At 33.2% G+C, this 23,086-nt stretch overlaps 1 protein-coding gene, 1 long non-coding RNA gene and 2 pseudogenes across 2 annotated transcripts; all 4 read left to right on the top strand.

Moving 5' to 3' along the window:
- Window positions 595-1,975, top strand: LOC108662702 (annotated as a pseudogene).
- On the top strand, window positions 3,269-12,605 carry LOC108662701 (probable disease resistance protein At4g27220). The gene is made up of 12 exons (XM_018124174.1): window positions 3,269-3,792; window positions 4,190-4,283; window positions 4,525-4,664; window positions 4,797-6,717; window positions 7,012-7,867; window positions 8,119-8,373; window positions 8,615-8,780; window positions 8,826-8,869; window positions 9,112-9,375; window positions 10,202-10,927; window positions 12,200-12,359; window positions 12,483-12,605. The coding sequence occupies exons 4-11, from the start codon at window positions 4,808-4,810 to the stop codon at window positions 12,284-12,286; spliced, it is 4,308 nt and encodes a 1,435-aa protein (XP_017979663.1). The 5' UTR covers window positions 3,269-3,792; window positions 4,190-4,283; window positions 4,525-4,664; window positions 4,797-4,807; the 3' UTR covers window positions 12,287-12,359; window positions 12,483-12,605.
- LOC108662700 lies at window positions 14,137-17,722 on the top strand (annotated as a pseudogene).
- On the top strand, window positions 18,018-20,255 carry LOC18593544. The gene is made up of 2 exons (XR_001928785.1): window positions 18,018-19,169; window positions 19,911-20,255. It is a non-coding gene; the product is annotated as an uncharacterized LOC18593544 (long non-coding RNA).

Genomic DNA, 23,086 nt, shown 5'->3' with positions numbered 1-23,086 from the left:
AGAGAATACTATGCTTCATTAGCATAAGTCAATGCAAAGTCATGATAGAAGTTGTGAAGTCACTTTCCTTGAATTCCATAAAAAATGGCCACTTCTATCAATTACTCTCCACAAATTTAGAATTATTTATAACAAATTTAGAATTATTTGTAAAAATTATTTCATTCATAACTTTTAATATTCAAAAGCTTATAAAATAGTAAAAGATAAGATCATGAAAGCAAAGGATAAAAGAAACTAAACCAAGAAGATAGATTTCCATCCTCTTTCATAACACTTTCTGGAAAGCCAAACAGCAGGGTCCTTAGCAGCGCATCTCCATGACTCCATCCTTTTCTTTTTTCTCTTTTTTTCTTTTCTAATCTGTCTGAGAGAGAACTAGTCAATGATTAGTCATCTCCATGACTCCTCAAAGTTCATGTATATTTCCTTCGTTATGTAAATGTTCATCCTCTTCTTCTGCGGTTTATTTGTCTTGGTTTTACATTTGAATAGATATTTGAAAGTTTAGATGCTTTGACACATATTTTCTATTTTCAAATTAAGTTATTCTTTTCATCTTGGATATTTGAATAGATATTTGTTGTTTCTTAATTCCCTCTTCTAGTGGGCTTCTGGTTATTGCAGTACAAACTTGATTTCTACTTGAGTGTTACAGTGTCCCAAACTCCAAACTTCAACGAAATTCGAGAGAGAAAGGATTGCAGAACTCTTTGATTTAAAATTTGAAGCCAGAACAGAAAAAGGAAAAGCAGAAGAGTTATGGCGGAGATTAAAAGGCGAGAAGAAGATTCTCATAATTCTCGATGATGTTTGGAAAAAACTTGAATTGCAGACTATAGGAATTCCATTTGGTGGTGAACACGAAGGTTGCAAAATTCTTCTCACTGCACGTCTTCAACAAGTCTGCAGTCAAATGGATTGTTAAAAGGAATTTAAACTGAGCATTCTATCTGAAGATGAAGCATGGGCTTTATTCAAAGATAAAGCTGCTCTAAAAGATGACTCTTCCACCTTGAATGTAGCACAAGAGGTTGCTCATGAATGTGGCGGTTTGCCCCTTGCAATTGTAACTGTGGCAAACGCTCTAAAAGGTGAAAATCTAGATGGATGGATAGCAGCAAATAGACGACTCAAAAGCTCAAGACATTTGGATAATCAAGATGTTTGCGGAGGTATCTATAGCTGCCTTAAGCTTAGTTATGATTATTTGAAGGAAGACAATATCCAGTCATGTTTCTTGTTGTGTTCCCTTTTTCCAGAAGATTATGAGATTAGTGTTGAGTTGTTAACTATATGTGGAATTGGTCAGGAATTGTTCAATAATAATTACTTAATGGAAGACTTAAGGAGGGAAATTCATCTAGCACTATCAAAACTCCAAAAGTCTGGTTTATTATTGGAAGCTAATGATAAAGAGCATGTAAAAATGCATGATGTGATTCGTGATTTTGCTCATTGGATAACATCCAGAGGGGAAAATATATTCATGGTAAAAGATGGGTTGATGGAATGGCCTATGAGTGAAAGGTTTGGATGTTATACAGCAATCTCCTTATAGAACATTGAAATCAATCATCTTCTTAATAAAGTGAAATTTTCAAAACTCAGGACTTTGTTTTTCAAAATAAAGATTTCATTGAGAGTTTCGTGTGGATTTTTTGAAAGAATGACAACCCTCCGAGTTTTACTTCTTCAAGATGTTGTACTCACACTGGAAGCACTTCAATTCTTGACAAATCTTTGAACTCTATGCATTATAAATTGCGAGCTTGAGAACATCTCATCATTGAGGAATGTGGAAAACCTTGAGATTTTGGCATTGCTGAAGACTAATATTTATGGGCCACCAAAAGAAATAGTGGGATTGCATAAACTAAAATCACTATATATTTCTTACAGTAGAGTGCGGTTAAGCTATTTCCCCTTAACTTGCTATCAAGGTAAAACTGTTTATTTTATTGTTTTCAATTAAGTATTTAATTTTTAAATAATTTATTTTATCTTTTTTCTTTTTATTTACTTTATTTGATTTTGACTATCACAAACATATATATATCTAGCATGAGCTTTTGGTCACTCCTATTATTATGAAACATTGCAACCCGTAGTATAAAAGTAGCTTTAAGAATGAAGAAATAAAAAAGTTTATGTTATCTTATTCATTTCATTACCTTGCTACTTTTATCATTCGGTTGAAAGTGCTATTATTGCATTAATAACATTTTGTATTTGTTTGTAATATTTTGCTATTTGTTTGTTTGTAATATTTTATCATTCGGTTGAAACTACTGGCTTTTCAGATTATTGTCCGTTCGTTTTCAGTTATAATATTTTATCACAATAATTGATTACAATCTCAGTAGTCAATAGTAACATGCTATATGTTCATCGCTACCTATTTTTGTACATTCATCAAATAATATTTTTAAATCCATTGGGGGCATAATTTGATCACAAAAGTTAAGCTCAACAATAAAATAAATAGTGCAAGTGTTTTAACATGAAATCCATTAAACCAACCAGGTAGATCAGAAAATTACGAAAATAGGCAACATAATTGGAAGCCATCCATTAGTCATTCTAACTAAGCATCAATGACAGAGAAAAAGCCGTGAGTCTGTCTCGTCTTTTCATCAATAGGGAGTAAGTAACCATTAAAGGGGGAATTGGAGTAAATAAAAGGGACAAAAATCTATATGAAAGCTCCGGGAAGCTCTCTTCCCTTGTACTATATATGGTAAAGTATTTTTCCATGAAAGCCATTAAACAGAGGAAGCAAGTCGGTGAGAAATAAATGGATCTCAAGGGAAAAATGATTGCAAAATGACAAAAATAGAAAGGACAATAATAGAAGGATCACATCATGTATTCAAAATTTTCTCTCCTGTATTCAAGTGTTTTCGCTAGCCGAAGAAGAATAAACTGTTGTTGCTTAATCACCTCTGCCATTGGGCTTCTGATTATTGTAGTGCAAACTTGATTTCCACTTGTTTCTTTGATTATTGTAATTCATCCAAAATATATGTGCATCATTTTCTTCTATGGCTCTTGGTTTTTGCATTTGAGTATACATCTGCAAACTTTACACCCAAGATTAAAACTAAATTATTTGCTACGTCCAACTTAAAAGATTTGGGCAGGCTAAGCTTTTGAAAAGTAGGTCATTAGTCATTATAAAAAGAGAATTTACCAAGTAATGCTCAATTACAAAATAATCATAAATAACACTGAGTTCATGTTTTTCATTCAAAAATATTCTATACACTAACATCCTCGCAAGTCCCATCCTCTTTCCATAACCCTTCCTGGAAAGCCAACCAGCAGAGCATCTCCATGACTCCGTCCTTTTCTCTTTTTCTTTTCTAATCCGTCTGAGAGAGAATTAGTCAATGATAAGGCAAAAGACGTTGGGCACTTGTCTTCGCTTAGCATTTGAACAAGAAAAAAATAGTAACAATAAAAAGAAAAAGAGATTCCAAAGAAAACAAGTCTTTGCCTTAAGAGTTTCTACTTTCTATGTTCACCTACTGCTTTTCTTATCAGAAGCAGAATTATAATCTGCATGCATTCTAAAGAAGATAAGTGAAAGTCTTTTTGTTTTTTTAATTTCCTAGCCTTCTGATCATTGCAGTGCAAAAGTTTATTATATCTACTACAGTTTTCTTTGAACTCAAAAAAAAAAAAAAGGAAAAAAACTTCACCGACTTTGTCAGTGTCTGTGATATATTTTGGCTGGATCAAAATAGAAGCTCCGTCTTGCCACCTCAAAGTTCATGTATATTTCCTTTGGTATGTAAATGTTCATCCTTTTCTTCTGTGGTTTTAGATTTGAGAATAGATATTTGCAGGTTTAGATGCATTGACACATATTTTCTGTTTTCAAATTAAGTTGTTCTTTTGATCTTAGGTTGACAAATGTTTGTTGTTTCTTAATTCCCTCTGCGAGTGGCCTTTTGTTATTGTAGTACAAACTTAATTTCTACTTAAGTTTTCTTCGACCAATATAGAAAAGCTTGGCTTTGGCTCCTTAAACTTCATCTTTCATTGGTATACATGTGCATCATTTTCTTCCATGGCTTATTTTTGTCTTGGTTTTTGCAATTGAGTATACATTTGCAAACTTTACCTGCAAAATTGGCACTTAATTATTTTCTATGTCCAAATTAACTCTTTTGATCTTATACAGTTACACTCCACCCATGGCATTTGTGTGAAGAAGAGAGCTAGAAACTTTGTGTTTGTCTCTTACCCTTTCACATTCAATTGTTGAGAATACAGAGGTAAGTTCCAAGAAAAGATTTCAGTACCTTCTCCACTATTAATTTCTTTTTTGTAAGCTCACCTCTTTGCTTTAGGGAAAGAAAGGCGATACTTTAAAAAAAAAAAATTCTTGCCTTAAGAGTGCTCTGTTTACTTTGCTTTTTCTGGTTTCCTTTGTTCATTTGTAACAGAAGCAGAACTAAAAAGATGATAAGTGAAAGTCTGTTTTTTTTTAATTCCTTGATCTTCTGATTGTTGCAGTGCAAAGTTCATTTCTGCTTCAGTTTTCTTTGAACTTTAAAAAAAAAAAAAAAAACCTTCACCGAGTTGGTGAGCTTGGTTAGATCAAAATAGAAGCTGCTCCGTCTTGGCTCCTGAAAGTTCATCTGTAGATTTCCTTGGTACGTAAATCTTCATCTTTTTCTTCTTTGGTTTATTTGTTTTCTGTTTTCAAATTAAGTAATTCTTTCATCTTAATCAGCTTGAGAGATATTTGCAATACTTTTTACTTTTCCAAATTGTTTGAGTCTCAGATCATCAAAGAATGGCTCTTGATTGTGTTACCTCTGCTATTGCCAATTGCGTTGGGAACCTGGCAACAGAATACGCATCACCTTATGTTGGCTACTTTTTTCGTTTTGGCAAAATTGTTGAAGATTTCAAGAACCGGCGAAATGAACTTAAATCAAAAAGAGATGAGGTGAAAGATGCTGTCGATGAGGCTTTAAGGCAAACTGAGGTAATTAAGAAGGGCGTTGAGGAGTGGCTAACAAAGGCAGAGAAAGAATTGGATGAAGCTCAGAGTTTGGAAGAAGAAATAGAACGTAACAAGTGTTTCAATTGGTGTCCTAGTTGCGGCTGGCGATACTGCTTAAGCAAGAAAGTAGCGAAGAAGACACTTTCTATCTCTAAACTTTTAGAGGTTTGTAACTTTCCACGAGTTGGCCATCGTCCTCCTCTTCAAGGAATAGAGCTCTTACTACCCAAGGATTTCATGCGTTCTGAATCTTCAATGTTAGCTTTCAATGGAATCATGAAGGCTTTAAAAAGTGATGGTGTGACAATAATTGGATTGTACGGCATGCCAGGAGTGGGTAAAACAACTTTGGCGGATGTAGTGCTGAAGCAAGCTACAGAACAAAAGCTTTTTGATAAGGTTGTGAGTGTTACAGTATCCCAAACTCCAAACCTCAACGAAATTCGGGCAAGGATTGCAGAACTCTTTGGTTTAAAATTTGAAGCCAGTACAGAAAAAGGAAAAGCAGAAGAGTTATGGCGAAGATTAAAAGGCGAGAATAAGATTCTCATAATTCTCGATGATGTTTGGAAGGAACTTGAATTGCAAATTATAGGAATTCCATTCGGTGGTGAACACGAGGGTTGCAAAATTCTTTTAACTACACGTGATCAACAAGTTTGTTGTAAAATGGATTGTGAAGAGGAATTTAAGCTGAACATTTTATCTGAACATGAAGCATGGGTTTTATTCAAAGATAAAGCTGGTCTGAAAGATGACTCTCCCACCTTGAATGTAGCGAAGGAGGTTGCTCGTGAATGTGGCTGTTTGCCTCTTGCAATTGTAACTGTGGCAAAGGCTCTAAAAGGCGAAAGTCTAGATGCGTGGATAGCAGCAAATAAAAGACTCAAGAGCTCAAGACATTTGGATAATGAACATGTTTGTGGACATATCTATAGATGTCTTAAGCTTAGTTATGATTATTTGGATCAAGATAATATCAAGCAATGTTTCTTGTTGTGTTCCCTTTTTCCAGAAGATTATGAGATTAGTATTGAATTGTTGATTATATGCGGAATTGGTCAGGGATTGTTCAATAATATTTACTTAATGGAAGACTTAAGGAGGGAAATTCATCTGGCACTATCAAAACTCCAAAAGTCTGGTTTATTATTGGAAGCTAATGATAAAGACCATGTAAAAATGCATGATGTGATTCGTGATTTTGCTCATTGGATAACATCGAGAGGGGAAAATATATTCATGGTAAAAGATGGGTTGACGGAATGGCATATGAGTGAAAGGTTTGGATGTTATACGGCAATCTCCTTGTGGAACATTGAGATCAATCATCTTCCTAACAAAGTGGAATTTTCAAAACTCAAGACTTTGTTTTTCAAAGGAAAGAATTCATTGAGAGTTTCGTGTGCCTTTTTTGAAAGAATGACAACCCTCCGAGTTTTACTTCTCCAAGATGTTGTACTCACACTGGAAGCACTTAAATTCTTGACAAATCTTCGAACTCTGTGCATTATAAATTGCGAGCTTGAGAACATCTCATCATTGAAGAATGTGGAAAACCTTGAGATTTTGGCATTGCTAAAGACTAATATTTATGGGCCACCAAAAGAAATAGTGGGATTGCATAAACTAAAATCACTATATATTTCTTACAGTGGAGTGTCGTTAAGCTATTTCCCCCTTAACTTGCTATCAAGGTAAAATTGTTTAGTTTATTGTTTTCAATTAAGTATTTAATTTTTAAATTATTTATTTTTTATTATTTACTTTATTTGATTTTGACTATCACAAACATATATATATATCTAGCATGAGCTTTTAGTCACTCCTATTATTATGAAACATTGCAACCTGTAGTACAAAAGTAGCTTTAAGAATGAAGAAATAAAAAAGTTAATGTTATCTTATTCATTTCATTACCTTGCTATTTTTATCATTCGGTTGAAAGTGCTATTATTGCATTAATAACATTTTGTATTTTTTTGTAACAGGTTGGCCTCACTCCAAGAGCTACACGTGACAAGTAGAAACAATGCTAACTTATTGGAGCTGAATTCTTTGTTTGGTTTGACTGCATTAACACTTAAAGTTTCTACTCATCAATGTTCTCAGGAAAACTTTGTGTTCCCTAAACTACAAAGCTACAATATAGCTGTAAATGACTATATTCAAGATTTGGCGGGGCTGCGCTTGAGAACCTTGAGAATTAAGCATTTCTCATCCTCATTAAATGCATTTAAGGAGCTGTTTTGCAATGTTGAAGATCTTACTCTGTCCCAAGTCCCAATGGAATACAAAAATATTGTCCCAAATGTAGATCAGCGTGGACTAAAGGAATTAACTTCTCTTGAGCTTTCATTTTGCACTCATCTGGAATGCTTGATCGATACAACACGAGAACAAAGTCCAACCACTGCATTCTCTAATTTGGTGAACTTACACATTAGATTCATGACTTCTTTGAAAGAGTTGTGCCATGGTCAATCACCGACTAGCTTCTTAGAAAAGTTAGAAACATTGAGCATTGTCGATTGTAAGCAGTTGCAATCAGTGTTTCAAATGAATTGGCTTTTTGGAAAGGAAGAAAGTCTGACGCGCACAATCTCCAATTTAAGAAGTTTGAAGTTGATGTCGTTGCCAGCATTAGAGAATATATGGAAAGAGCCAACTCATCATATAAGGTTACAAAGTCTGAAGGAAGTAACAATTGATAGTTGTGATAAACTAAAATCTGTCTTCTCACCTTACCTTGTTCAAAGTCTGTTGCATCTAGAAACACTCGAGATATCTAAATGCGAAAAATTAGAGCAAGTCTTTGCTTTTGACAAAGAAATGGCTGACCCAGAGGTACCTCTTATCTCTCCATTTTTCTTTTAATAATGCTCTCGTATATTGTTTTTCTAATGATTTTTTTGAATTATCAAATATATAAATAATTAATATCTAATCTTTCTAAATTATTAACTTTTAATACTTCTTTTTACTTTTTTTTAACAAAATGCATTTCTACTCAGTAATTAAGATCAAGTATAAAGAACTCATTTTCATTATTTATTAATTAATAAATTTTATATTTTTCTTTATATGAGGTAAAACAGGTAGTACCACTCTCAAATTTAAGAAGGTTGAAACTACAGTCATTACCAGCATTGGAGAGCATATGGAAAGGGCCAACTCATCATGTAAGGCTACAAAGTCTGAAGGAAGTAACAATTGATGGTTGTGATAAACTGAAATCTATCTTCTCACCTTACCTTGTTCAAAGTCTGTTGCATCTAGAAACACTTGAGATATCTAAATGCGAAAAATTAGAGCAAGTCTTTGCTTTTGACAAAGAAATGGCTGAGCTAGAGGTACCTCTTATCTCTCCATTTTTCTTTTAATAATGCTCTCGTATATTGTTTTTCTAATGATTTTTTTGAATTATCAAATATATAAATAATTACTATCTAATCTTTCTAAATTATTAACTTTTAATACTTTTTTTTAACAAAATGTATTTCTTCTCAGTAATTAAGATCAAGTATAAAGAACTCATTTTCATTATTTATTAATTAATAAATTTTATATTTTTCTTTATATGAGGTAAAACAGGCAGTACCACTCTCAAATTTAAGAAGGTTGGAATTGCAGTCATTACCAGCATTGGAGAGCATATGGAAAGGGCCAACTCATCATGTAAGGCTACAAAGTCTGAAGGAAGTAACAATTGATGGTTGTGATAAACTAAAATCTATCTTCTCACCTTACCTTGTTCAAAGTCTGTTGCATCTAGAAACACTTGAGATATCTTAATGCAAAAAATTAAAGCAAGTCTTTGCTTTTGACAAAGAGATGGCTGAGCTAGAGGTACCTCTTATCTCTTCATTTTTCCTTTAATAATGGTCTCGTATATTGTTTTTCTAATGATTTTTTTTGAATTATCAAATATATAAATAATTACTATCTAATCTTTCTAAATTATTAACTTTTAATACTTCTTTCTACTTTTTTTTAACAAAATGTATTTCTTCTCAGTAATTAAGATCAAGTATAAACAATTCATTTTCATTATTTATTAATTAATAAATTTTATATTTTTTTTATGTGAGGTAAATCAGGCAGTACCACTCTCAAATTTAAGAAGGTTGGAGCTACAGTCATTACCAACATTGAAGAGCATATGGAAAAGGCCAACTCATCGTGCCATTGGACTCCCTTGCCTACAAGATTTTCAACTTGTAAACTTGATAAATTTGAGTTCGGAAAACTTTCTCATCTCATCACCATCCTTGGAGAAGTTGAAAGTTTGCAACTGTCCTAAATTGAGAAATTTCACTATTCAAAAAGAAGTTAATGAGCAAATTCAGCTAGAGGTATTTCTTTATACACTTTTCCTTCAATTATGGTTTTGGATTTTGCCTTTGAGCTAAATCTTTTTTTCAACACTCACAAACTAATCCAATTATATTTTAAAATTGCAGCACAAAAATTTTATACTATTTATTTTGAAAAACAAATTTTAATTTGTTTGTGGGGATCTTTGGGGTTTCCTTGTCCTTGTTTCTGAATTGAGGTTCATCATATTTTTTCTTCACGACGACAAATCTTGCTTTTTTTCTTGTTCAAGCTTCCTTTTTCTTCTTCGATTCTAGTTTCTCTTGCTTTCTTTGATTCGAATTTTCTCTTTCTTCTTCAATTTAAGTTTTCTTTTTCTTCTTGGCCATGAGTTCCCTTTTTTTTTATTCAAAGTGTTTCTACTTTCTGTTGCAGACAAGAGAAACAGATTGAGAAAGTTAGGCTTTCCGGGGGGTTCGTTTCTTTTATGTTTTTTTTATGTAATTTAGGTAAATTAAAAAAAATTAACACTTTACCACTTTATCTATACTTTTCAAAACAACATGCTTAAAGAAAAAATGACAAAGAAAAAAACACAAGACAAGGAAAACCATAAATGGTTTTATTTTAAAAATTAACAGAGAAAACTTGAAAGAGGGTAGATGTTTTTGGATTCCACTTTCAGAGCATTTCATGAAAATTTTGGATTTAAATTTTGAAACATATAAATGTCCTATCATTAAAAATGTAGGGATTTTTTGTGAATCGGCATCTAAAAAATTATGAGTAATATTTGCTCATCTATTCCCAATCTAATAGAAAAGGAACTTATTCAGTGACATTTAGTGGTGTCTGTATTTGCAGGAATTATATCTCTCTATGTTGGTGAATAGCTTTCAATTGCGTATTTCAGCCAACTGCAATCAAGAATATATAGCAGTTGGGAGTCATGAAGAAGTATTCCAAGTTCATGGGCGTATAAAGAAACTCCTCCTGGAGGATTTATCTGAAAAGTGGATTATATGGAAGGATGTCGCTCAGGTTGTAACTCTTGAGAACCTTACAATTTTGAAGGTGATTGATTGTAAGAGGCTAAGATACATATTTTCACCTACAACTGCTCAAAGTTTATCACGGTTGGTCAATCTAGAAATACAAAATTGTGATGAATTGGACCAAATCATTGCTGAGGATCAAGTTTGTTCATCATCAGATGGTGATCTCCAACCTATAAGCTTTCCTAATTTGACCAAAATTTTTGTTCTATATTGCAAAAAGTTGAAACGACTCTTTCCTCTTGGATCTGCTCGTTGTCTTCCAAATCTTGTTACGTTATGGGTTAAAGGGAACTCTAAATTGGAGCAAGTATTTGAACTTGAAGATGAAGCAGAAGCAACAACTGAAAAGGAGATAAAGTTTGATCAACTATACAGTTTATCACTTGAAGAACTGCCAAGCCTCGTTGACTTCTGCCCAAGGGGATATCACTTTGTATTATCAGCTTTGGATGATTTGAGAGTAGAAGGATGTCCCAAGATGACTACAGGTTTCTTCATAGATACAAAGGAATATGTGCACGCCAAAACAGAGGTATACACCCTGAAAACTTTAGTCTTGTCTATTTTAAGGCATGATCTTCAAAGTCTTTAAATTACTTAAATGATTGAGAATGACACTACAACCAAAACTTAGTCTAGAATATCACTTTTAATGAATTTGGCCTAAAATGCTTATAATTTATAATATGCCTATTTCACACATCAAAAGGATATCCTGTGCAGTCACCCACTTGTTAAGGAGTTTTGATGAAAAATTCTCTAACTATGTTTCCACCTTAGCAAACCATTTGTTAAGCCAATCCCAACCTTTATCCTTGAGCTCTTCCAACAGCTCCTTATCCTCAAAGGTTAGCAGAAATTCTTTGAGAGACAAACTCCTCATAAGCAGCCCTGAAATGCCCTCTATTTTAAATAATTCCATTAAATTTGCTAGATCTGAATTACATTACGTTGTTACCACAGCACTTATCTTCAACCAAAGCATGTTTTCCATGCTTTTCAGACATTGAAAATCATCTCCTCTCTCTTCATTTGAAGCTCCACCTCTTTCAAAAGCACCTTTCAATAACAGAGCATAAGATGGCTTAATGAATAAAACCAAGTTGTCTCAAAATCCCACTGCAGGTTCCGTTCCTAATGTGGTTAACACTAGGTGCATCAGAAGCTTCCTTTTTGCTTCCTTCTTCAAAATGAATCATGGCTTCCTTAGCTGGCTATATTGACCTCTAGCCTTTGGTTAAGAAGCCAGACTCCATTTAAATTTTGGACTGCTCTTCTATCCTTATTAAAATATCCAAATATGATAAAAGGATACCTCTAGCTGTATTTGCTTTTATTTCTCCCTACAATGTATTGACAACCTTTCCAAATTGATCCCAAATCCTTTGAAGCCATCTTCATGGACTTTTGCAAGAATATTATTCACAAAAACTAAAAATACCTTATTCATTCTCCTTATCCTCCCAACATAATCGTTATTGATGATTAAGAGTTTTTATTGTTGATTTGTGAATTAAGTTTAAGATTTTATTTAGTATGTGCAAAGGCAATTATAGTCTTTAATAATATTATACTACATAATTTTTCAAAGTCTTTACTAAAATTACTTAAATGATTGAGTAGTACACTGCAACCAAAAGATTGATCTAGAATATCACTTTTAGTGAATGATTCCATTACTTTTAATGAATTTGTGGCCTAAAATGCTTATAAATTATAATATGTCTATTTTTTCTTTTACCCTCATAACATGTAACATTAATACTTTTGTTTTACATTCCCTTGTTTCAATTGTTTAAAAAAGACACCGCAACCAGTTAAGCAAGACGCCAAGACCATTCGACGGAGCAAGAGCCTTTGTGAGCTACCACCTTACAAGGAAGAACTATGAGATGATTGCAGGGGAAGTTGCAAAGGCATGTTTAAACATCAATGAGTATGTTGGAGCCATTAACTAAACACAGGTAGATCAAAGGCTACTTTCCATTTTCATTTCTCTCACTTGTTTGCCTAGTCCTAATCAAGTTTTAGTAGTTTACTTGTGCTAATCTTTATTATTTACATAAACAAAAAAAAAAAAAAAACAGGTAGTTGAAATTATTGTGCTTTGGGTTGATCAAGATGTTGGCTTCACAGAGTTGTCAAGCAAAGGGATCACTTGCTTTCAGTAATTTACCTAATCAATGTTATGTTTCTCACTGCATCCACAATTAGTAGAAGAATAAGCTTAAAATTCTTCTATTTCTTATCCTTATTTCTATATTTTAAATCAAGACATGGGAAATTGACGCCGGGGCGTTGTAAAGACACCTAGGCGTTATGAAAAACACCAATCGTGGCGAGGTTGAAAACCCCACTAAGGTGAATCACCAATCTTGGCAAGGTTGAAAACCCCACTAAGGTGAAAAATAGCCAAAATCCCACTTTGGTTGGCTAGGCCAAAGATATTAAAACCTCTTACCCTTTAAAAGAGTCTAGAGAAATAAGCACTCCTGCTTAAGAAAATATTATTTATTAACTCTCAATTCTGAATGTCTCGTAACTAAGCCTAAGGGTCCTATTTATAGTATTATAGGCCCAAATCCTAATAAAACTCTACTCCTAGTTATCTAATACAATTAGAATAATTAATAAGAGATTTAAATAAAATAGGTGTTCTATTCCTAAATAGAACATAACTATCCTAATCAAATACTAATTCTTAAAAGTATTAAAATAAAAATAAGAAAAGAATCCTAATTTAAATAAAATAAAGAAAATAAATCATAAATCAACTAAATTAGCAAAAACTAAATTTAATAAAATACAATCATTGACGCTCCTGCGTCAGAAATTAAACTTTAATTTCCCTATACAAGCCAAGTAGATTTTTATTTTATGAAGGTTTTAAGTGATTTATTGAAATATTGAGAGTTTGATTAGTACTCCAACCTATAAGATCTGGCCATGGTAGTAAAGTCCAGGCAACAAGTTCGCAAAAAGCATTTAAAATGAAGTAATTACTCATTGATAGAAGAAAATTTTACCAAGTAATGCTTACAATAAAAATTATAAAAAGGGATTGGACCATTTCTGCATGCACTTAGAATTATTAAGTTCAATTTAATTTCTTTTCTTACCATGTTGTACTTTTCTTACCATATTAAACGACTACTATATAAAATTAAAAATTCAAAAAAAAATTTTAAATGTTTAAAATTCAAAATTTTATAACTTTACAATGTTTTTAAAAATAATGATCAAAGTCAGAGTTTATTTAACAAAAAAATCAATAAAGAACAAAGATAATGAGACGAAGGGAAATGATAAAAAAATTTTCCTATTTAATAGATTAAGAAATAATTTATCAGACATCTACTAAATCATCATAATTATAAGTCATAAAATTTATAAAGGGAATAAAATAAAATAATAATTAATTTTTATACCATAAAAATATATTAATAATTTTCAAATTTCAATTCCATTTAATTACTTAATTTTCAAAAAATTTTGCTATGCTTATTAACACCAAATTTCAATTGTCTATAAAAATTCTTTTTTAAAACTTTTTTTATTACATCCTTAAGAAACGTTTTTTATTAACAAAGAAAAAGAATTTTAGCCCAAACTCAGCCCAATCTAGCCCATACCAAGCCGAATACTCGATTTACCCTATCAAAAGCCCATTACTGCCACGTAATTCCTATTCTCCACGTGTTACCCCGACAAGCATCCTCTGGTCAATAAAACAAAATCCTCTCTTTATAAAATTTCAATTCCCCACTTGGGTTTCCTCTCCTCTCTGAGATCTCCCGATTCTCTTCCCTATCTATCTATCTATCGAGTATGATGCAACAACCCCCAGCAGGAGGTGTAGCTCCACCGCAGTCCATGGCAGCTGATCAGTCTCAAACCCAGCAGTACCAGCAGCAACCGCAATAGCAGCCGTGGATGATGATGCAACAACAACAACAGCAGCAACAGGCGGGTCAGCCGGTTCCTCCACCTTCCGACTGGGCTCCACAACCCGTTCCTCCGCTAGGTCAGATGCAGCAGTACTCCACCGATTCAGCCGTTGCGGCTCCAGTGAGATTCGATCCTTCTAGATCGGTGATCTTTAGCAGTGGATGGATGAGAATTACCTCATCAACATCTTCGCTCACACTGGAGAGGTAATTAATTAGTTAATTATATTATTTTAGAAAAAAAAATTAGGGGCTTTTAGAAAAAAAAAAGATTTAAGAGTGCCTAAGTAAATAGTAAAATAGTAAAAAAATATAATAAAATTTAATTAAACGGAGCAAATATAGTCCAATAAAATTCACAGTTTTATATACATTTTAATAAATCAAAATATTATTCCCTTTTGTTATTTAAATGAATTTCCTTTCTTTTCCTTTTAAACTTAACTACTTAAGTAATAAAATCAGTAAAAAGTAATTAAAGGAAGTTTAATTTTTTTGGGATAGTTTAGGTGGCTTCAGCTAAGCTGATTAGGAATAAGCAAACGGGTTATGTTAAATTCATTATTTATCTTGATTTTCATATGAAGTGTTAAATACATACACGTGTCCAAGTGTAAATAGATATCTGATTATATATTTAATTATTTTGTAATTAGGATTGGCTTTCTTTGATGTCAGCATGACTTGTGTATAAATAGGTGTAACAGACTCTTGACTCGATGAGAAGTTAGTTTTTCTTCTTCCAATTTCCTGATCAGTTTTTCTCTTCTTCTAGTTTTCTGGTTTTACTCTTTTCTACAGAGCATTTTTCATGCTCATCAATAGATCTTGGCAAACTAACATGAAGGTTGCTTGGTTTTTTTATAGTTTTTATCTGCCATGATTTATCTTAGAGAACTTTGACTTGACAAGTTGAATGCTTGTTGGTTATTCTATTTTTGTTTTTGGGTTTTAATTTTCTGAGTCGAGGTTGTTACTTGTTAGTTGTTACAGTGTCCTTAAAATTTGAATTCTTTCAGTTATGCACTTGAAGATCGGCAGAATTTATACAAAGTCATTTCCTTTCAGTTTGCCTTTGCAAACTTGGGCACGTTTAATTATATTAAAACGTTCACAAACTTATTTAAAACTCATGTTGTCTTAAAGCAGGACACCAAAAAGGCTCTCATTTTGGGGAGCCTGGAACTGGTATCAGCTGAAATGATCCCACTTTAATGCGTGGCCCCATTTTAGGTCAGTTACTTTGTTTATATCGTAAGCCTCATTTTCTCGTGGCAGTATTTGTGCTACATTCGTAAATTACTTTTCTAGTTCCTTATCAAGTATTCCAGTCAAGTACAAGTTGTTTCAGTTTTCCCAACATGTTTCCTTTGAATCTTTTTTTAGATACTTTTACCACTCCAGAAACCTTTTTTTTCTAAGTTCGTCGTAGATAAGTTCCCTTTTGATACTTGCATATGTTTACACTCTTCTCTTTGTTTCCTTTAAATTCAAGCTGTAATGCTCAAAACTAGGTGAAGCAGCCATGGGTAAAGTTGGTATGGATGTTATCATGCACCATTCTGTTATTGAGCCTTGGGGCAATTTTTGTTCTATTGCATTTTATATCTGTGCTTCTTTTAAACGTTATAGTAACTTCTTTGTCCTCATTCTATTGCTCTGTTACAAATGAGGACAAATTGAGTCAGGAAAGAAACCTGGGACTTGTAGTTAAAGGCATTTTCAGTTAATGGATTTAACCTCAATGGAAGTGGATCACTCGTGCATGCTTTATTGCCAAAACCTAAATAGTGATGGCCTAGCTGTGTATGAATCTACCAGTATTAATATTGCATTTTCAAGGCATTCTTTTTCTACTTGTCATTTGAGGTTTTGCATCACTTCAGTTTAGAGGAATTTCCTTATTTTCTAAATATGTTCTTCATCTTATCATTTTGTGGCTGCTAATATAATCTCTATAGGTTTCTGTCTACGCAGAGAATGTTAAAGCATTTCTGAAATTAGTTTAGCAGATAGGTTCTTTCTACTAAAACATAATCTTTGAAGTTGAAGTTGTGAATCATTCTATTTAAGCCCTGACAGCTTCCTCCCTCCCTCCCCTCCCCCTTACAAAAAATGTGTGAAAGAAAGGAGCAAAAGGAAATATTTCATGTCAAGTGCAGAGAAAAGTTAAGTCTCTGATTTCAATTTTCCTTTTTCTCCTTTTCATGCTATTGTAAAAGGTTAATGAAAGAATAGGACCTTTACCGATTCCCTGAGTGTAATGTAATTAATGATTTCTTTATGGGCTACTATTGAAATCCATTTAGTCTGATACTTTTCACTTTCCCTGGTAATGGTAAGCCTTGATGTAACCCAAAGAGGTTTATGGTTGTAATTGTAACTTTTGAGTGATGTATAGCTGGTGGTTTTACATTTTTGTTCTTTTGCATGCCATGGAGGGAATTTTTTAGAACTTTTTTAGTATTTTTAAGTGTATTATCTTAATGCTTGGTTTTTTCAACAATGTTTAATTTGAGTTTTGAGAAGCAATGAGCTTTTTTATCATCTCATTCTATTGTAGTTTACATGTATTTGTCATTTGCAGCTTCTTACCCAAATACTCAAGGAAATCCTGGCGAGAATGATCCAAATAATACCACAGTGGGTAGCTTTTTTATATATATTAATATGCTTATTTCATGGTGTGGTCGACTGAAATCTTACATGCTTAAATGCAGATATTTGTTGGTGGTTTGGATCCTAGTGTTTCTGAAGACCAATTAAAACAAATATTTAGCCAGCTGGGTGAGGTAGTTCATGTAAAAATTCCTGCTAACAAGCGTTGTGGTTTTGTTCAATATGCTAATAGGTAAGCTGTAAATTCTTCCGAATATTTAAGTGCGTGAAATATTATTATATTATATTAATTTATTCTGCAATTTGATATACTTCAGGACTAACGCAGAGCAAGCTTTATCAGTTTTGAATGGCATCGTATTAGGAGGAAGAAACATTTGACTTTCATGGGGATGTAGTCCTTCAAGCAATCAGGTTTTGTATTTAAAATCATGGTATTTTGTAATTAAAACCTTGCTATATATATTTCTACAAACTAAGAGGGAAATCTGTTGGAGTTTCAGGCTCAACCAGATCAGGCCTAGTGGAATGGTGGATATTATGGATATGCTCAAGGATTTGAAGCATATGGATATGCACCTCCTCCCCAAGATCCTAACATGTCCTATGGGGGCTATCTTGGATATGGGAATTACCAGCAACCATAAGCTTACCAACAACCACAGCAGGTAAACATGATTTTACGAATTATACATATTTTCATAATTATTCCTGGCTCTTAGCAAAAGCAGAAAGAATGCAAGCATGCTGAATCTGTTTGACCACCCTTTGTTACTTTAATTGCATGGAAGGTTAATAAAAAACAAATGAAATGACTAGTTTGTCTATGCTCGCTACATCTGCCATTATCATTTTCTGACATTATATACGTTGTGCTTAATGTGTTTTATTTTTATTGTATTTTGCAGTGAGGTGTGGTTGCTCTACTGTGGCTTGAAACTGGTCCACTCTTCAAGGGCACTTAAGGTGTTGCTTTGATACGACATGTTTTAAGGTTGTGGGTTTTCATTGGCTGGTGTACAATGTTGTGGTTTTTATTTCTTTGAGAGGGTCAGGTTCCTTCATCTCTTTTTTGTTTTTTTATTTTGGTTCCCTTTCTTGTTTCATCCCATATCTTTCCTTCCTTCTCTGTGATATTGAGTTTTCTAGTCTACGGGCAATGTTGTTGCAGGCTGAATACAATTGCCATCCGCAGTTTTACATGCTGTAGGGAATCTGGCAAAAGAATAAGCATGACCTTATCTCACTTTCTTTTTCTGTTTTGCCAAAATTGTTGAAGATTTCAAGAAGCAGCGAAAAGCACTTCAATCGAAAAAAGATCAGGTGCAAGATGATGTCGATGAGGCTGTAAGGCAAACTGAGGTAATTAAGAAGGACGTTAAGGAGTGGCTAACAAAGGCAGAGATAGAATTGGGAGAAGCTCAGAGTTTGGAAGAAGAAATAGAGCGTAACAAGTATTTCAATTGGTGTCCTAGTTGGGGCTGGCGATACTGCATAAGTATCAAAGATGCAAAGAAGACGCTTTATATCTCTCAACTTTTATGTGTTATTCTTTATGTGAGGAAAATGAGGCACAAGTACTATCAAATTTAACTTGTTTGGAGCTTGAGTCATTACCAAAATTGAGATGCATATGGAGAGGATCTGCCCATTTTGTTAATCTCCGAAGTCTTAACGACTATGAGAATTTGGTCATGTTCTAAGCTTGTATATCTCTTTTTGCCTGCCCTTACTCAATCTATGAAGCATCTGGAAGAACTCCATATAGAGAAAACCGACTCTTTAGAGCATTTAATCATAGAAACAGAAAATGGGGATGAAATAGTTTCAATTATGGATTGCTATTCTCTATGCTGGCCAAGATTGAAATCTCTTCAGACAGCTAGTTGCAAAAGCTTGAAATATGTGTTTCCAATCACTTTGGCTCAAGGACTTCCGTACTTGGAATCGGTTCAGATAATTGATTGCCCTCAATTAATGCATGTCTCCAACATGGGAAAAGAAAAGGATGGGCACCGTATTGTGCTCCCTCAATAACAGATTTAAACACTTGAAAACTTGAAAAACTTGAGGAGCTTTTGTCCAAGAAATTATTCTGCCATGTTACCATCTTCGAAAGATTTTGACCCTTGCAATATTAGTCCCCAACCCCAATTAATGACTCATTCCCAAGATCCACAAAGACTTACGTCGCAGTCTCAGTTGAAGGTAATTTTGTTATATTTTCATTTGTTCCAATGTTTCTTTTGATACTTATTAGTTGATTGTTTATTTCATAAGAAAACATCTTTCCCATCGAAAACTTTTATTACATTGACATTTACCTGTATATATACTATACACTATTTATACTCCAAACTTTAGTTTATTTTTCTACTTTAATAAGCTTTAAAGAAAAGGTACAAAATTTTCTTTTGGCCCAAATCTCTAATTTTTACACATATAAAAATATTTCAATTCTGATTTAAGGTGTATTATCTACCTTTCCAATTTTTCTAGTATCTTCCATTTTGTTGTGAATTTATTAGGAAGTTCAATTGCATGCAGTGACGGAGTTATTATCGCATGTTAAAGGATTAACCATCATCTATGGGTTTTATCCAAAAAAAAAAAGGTTTGGATATTGAAAATTAATATTTAAAAAATTTAATTAAATACAATAAAAAGATATGAGCTTATCTAAATTTTTTTGAAATAATATGAAAGCTTTGTACTTTTGAGGTCATATGTTAATTGATCTTTGTAACTGAGTTTATTAACGTACACTTATAATCAATCGTATATTAAAGTAATTGCTTGAGTTATGATTAATTAGATGCATAGAGTGATATATGTTCTTTCTTTGGGATTCAAGACATTTTTCTCTTCCAATATTTAGGCAACAGTGTCTTGGCCCTTTGTAATCTATTCAATTTCTAATGAAATTATGATATATTTATGTCTTTGCAGGAGTTATACCTCTCTGACTTGGGAAAGGACTGTGAGCAACATGGTTTTTCTCTGTGTTTAGTTGACTTGCAGCTGGTTGATCTTTGCTTCTCTTTTACAATGTTTAGTTGATTTGTAATGTCTACTTGCATGTCTGAGTCAGACATCAACAAATTTCCCCATGGTTTTCCATGCTTGTAAAACGCTGGGAGAAAAAGTAACAAATCTTCACCCTGAGACATCAGATCACATAGCCCCTCAATTGTGAAACAAACTTGTTAGATTTGGCAACTGCATTCCTTACTCCCATCTTTGCTTACAAACCAATGGCAATTGGAAGAAGAAAAATATAAAGTCCTTGAAGTTTCTATGCCAAAAACATCTTCCCCTTTTTCAAGGCCTAACACTCTTTAATAAAATTTCAATGCCCAAATTAAAATTAAGAAAAAAAAATCCCGAATATCTCCTCTTTGTTTATCAAATATGATGCAACAACCTTTACCATCAGATGAAATATGCAATACGTTTGACTGTGAATATTACCAGTACGCACTCAGTTTCTTGTTTTTCTCATTTCCAAAAGTAATGAAATTGAAATTCTGGCTTATGCGGGGGTTGGGGTTGTTGAAAGAATCGATTTTGTGTTGGTTACTGAAATAAAATGAAAAGTCTGTTTCCGGTTAATGTTGCTCTGCCAAAACTAGAAATAATCACAGTCGAAGGATCTTCTGAACTAGAGCAACTATTTGGAATTGCAGATGAAGAAGTAAGTACCCAGAAAGAGAAGCAAATAGTGCTCCCTCAATTATTATATAATGTTACCATCTTGTATTTCCAAATTTGACTTCTTCGGTTGAAGATTGTCCCAAGCTAATTTTTGTTCTTCATGTCCCACTTTGTTTGATTTTGAAGGCTCGCTGCTGGGTAAATAAAGCTACATCAGAAGAATCAGAATAAATTTTAACAAGAAGGTGAAACTATGTTAATGCATAAATCTGAATTTGACTAGCTGCTGCTACTTAGTAGCAAATTAACAAGTATTCTCATTTCTTTCTTTCATCTATCATCTACTTTAATTGGTTTTGGGTGGTTCTCATTACTATTCCAAGGCTATCACCTCAAAGACCAAGTGTAAAGGAAAAAGCAATGTGGTAAAAGCTGGAAGGAGCATCAACTATAAAAAAGGCGAAAGGCTTTGGCCCCTGATTTTGATGATATTTTCCTTTGGCTTTTAATTACTAGATTTCCATCAAGTTGGCTAACAACCAATTAACCAAGTAAATACCGTCGTTTTATTTTATTCGTGTATATGGCTGAGATTGAGCTACTACATCTTAAACAGAGTGTCAAATGAAAACAAATTGATTATAAAAAGAGATTGCGTCTCCATAGGCAAAAAGTGAACCATGACTGAGGCCAGGAATTGTACTGCTAGCTGCTTAGTGCCTTACACACTTCCCTCCAAGCTAGCTGCTAGCTTCGTCTTCATCTGCTGAGCTTTTGTTTTATATGGAAGTTGTCGAATTAATGAAGGGATCAACGTATACCTCTACTTCTAAATTTCTAAATTACAATGTTTTGCAAGAGCAATATGTATATAAAACCAATTGCCTCCATTAGTTCACGGTTTACAAAAAGTGGTTCTTTTTCTTAAAAACAAAAAAATAATAATAATAATTAATCCCACTGGCTCAATGTAAATCTCAAGGTAATGACAATATCCAATAAAAACTTTCTCTCCTTGCACCTTCCTTTGCCAAAAAATCAGCACTCACAGAATAATACACTGCCTATCACCTCCTTTAAAGAATCCACCTGCTGAAATGTCTTCCACCGTTTCCATAATCTACTGTCCCCTAATCTGCATTCCTCTAATTTGTTTCAATTATAAATATAAAAAAATTACACTAATCCGTCCCCTGCCATCCCCAACATGGCCCTCTTTTACGGCACCAGTTAATTCTACCAAGAAATCCAGGGGAAAAAAGCACTAAAGAAAGGCTTTGAAATTTGATAAAGTGGTCTAAACCCAATGTTAGAACTTAGAATTGGTATGCTCACGCTTGCCACGGCTGTTGTTAGAAAAATAGATGGCATCCATGTGTTTCGAAGTTGGGTTCACTATGCTTTTTGTGCTATATATTACCAAACGAGCTTCGCAAGCATGCATGAACGTTATCCATCTTCCTAGAGTCACTCATTCAGTAACCAAAATGCTAAAATCTCAACTGAAATTTTCCTCTTTTGTTGATCAAGCCGAACTAAATTTGAAGTCATAGGCAAATTTGTATACAATCTTGCCATGCTCATTTCTTTCAAGTTGTAGCAAATAAGTACGCAGAAACTGCAGAAATGCTCCAAGCAATGGAACCCAATAAGCAGAAAACGATACGATGCAATATCTCTGGATAGTCACTTCATTCATATCAACTCTACTAAACACTTCACTGCCATAATTCAACAAGCACTAATGAAAGCCTATATATATAAGCCGAACACAAGCATGCAATTAAGCAAAAAATGTAATGATCTTTTAAGGAAAAGGCAACAAATCTCCACTACTAATGCATGTAACGATCAATGTCCCTCAATTGTAAAAACAAAGGGATTATTTTAAGGACTATTAATCTATGCATCCTCGGTGAGATTTTAACTTTGTTAGTAAAATTAAAATATTGTCAAATTAATATCCTTTTATTTATCAGATTAATTTATTTATTTTTTCAAATATATCCGAATGAATATGTTGCAACCTCCTAATTCCATTGATAAAGTTTTCAAACTCCATGACAGTTTATTGGATAATTTTCGATAATTTAATCAGCTCAAAATTTAACTTATTGAGGCCTACACAATTTAAACAGGGCAATATATTATATAAATATTTTACTAAAAAATTTCCTATTATTGTAAAATGACTAGTAATTGTTGGAAGAATACATTACTACTCCAAGGCCATCACCTCAAAGACCAAATATAACGGAAAAAGCGAAGTGATAAAAGTATAGAAAGGGTACAAGGCTTTGACCCCTGTTTTTGATGATATTTCTTTTAGTTTTTATTTGATTTTGATAATACAAATACATTTTCACTACGGGCTCATGTCCTCCCTCCACAGAATATAATTTTTTAAAAGAAAATTAACTAAAAAATGAAAAAATTCGAAATAAAAGGATAGGACCAACGTTTTGGAAGAG

Source organism: Theobroma cacao, chromosome 7, assembly GCF_000208745.1.
Source record: "Theobroma cacao cultivar B97-61/B2 chromosome 7, Criollo_cocoa_genome_V2, whole genome shotgun sequence".
NCBI classification, from domain to species: Eukaryota; Viridiplantae; Streptophyta; class Magnoliopsida; order Malvales; family Malvaceae; genus Theobroma; species Theobroma cacao.
This window is presented reverse-complemented; position numbering and strand designations above follow the sequence as displayed.

Coding starts and splice junctions, on each gene's coding strand:
- LOC108662701 (XM_018124174.1), top strand. CDS start 4,808: ATGGCTCTTGATTGTGTTACCTCTGCTATTGCCAATTGCGTTGGGAAC. Junction 8,781..8,825: donor CTCACCTTACCTTGTTCAAA/GTCTGTTGCATC, acceptor AATGCAAAAAAT/TAAAGCAAGTCTTTGCTTTT. Junction 9,376..10,201: donor ATGAGCAAATTCAGCTAGAG/GTATTTCTTTAT, acceptor CTGTATTTGCAG/GAATTATATCTCTCTATGTT.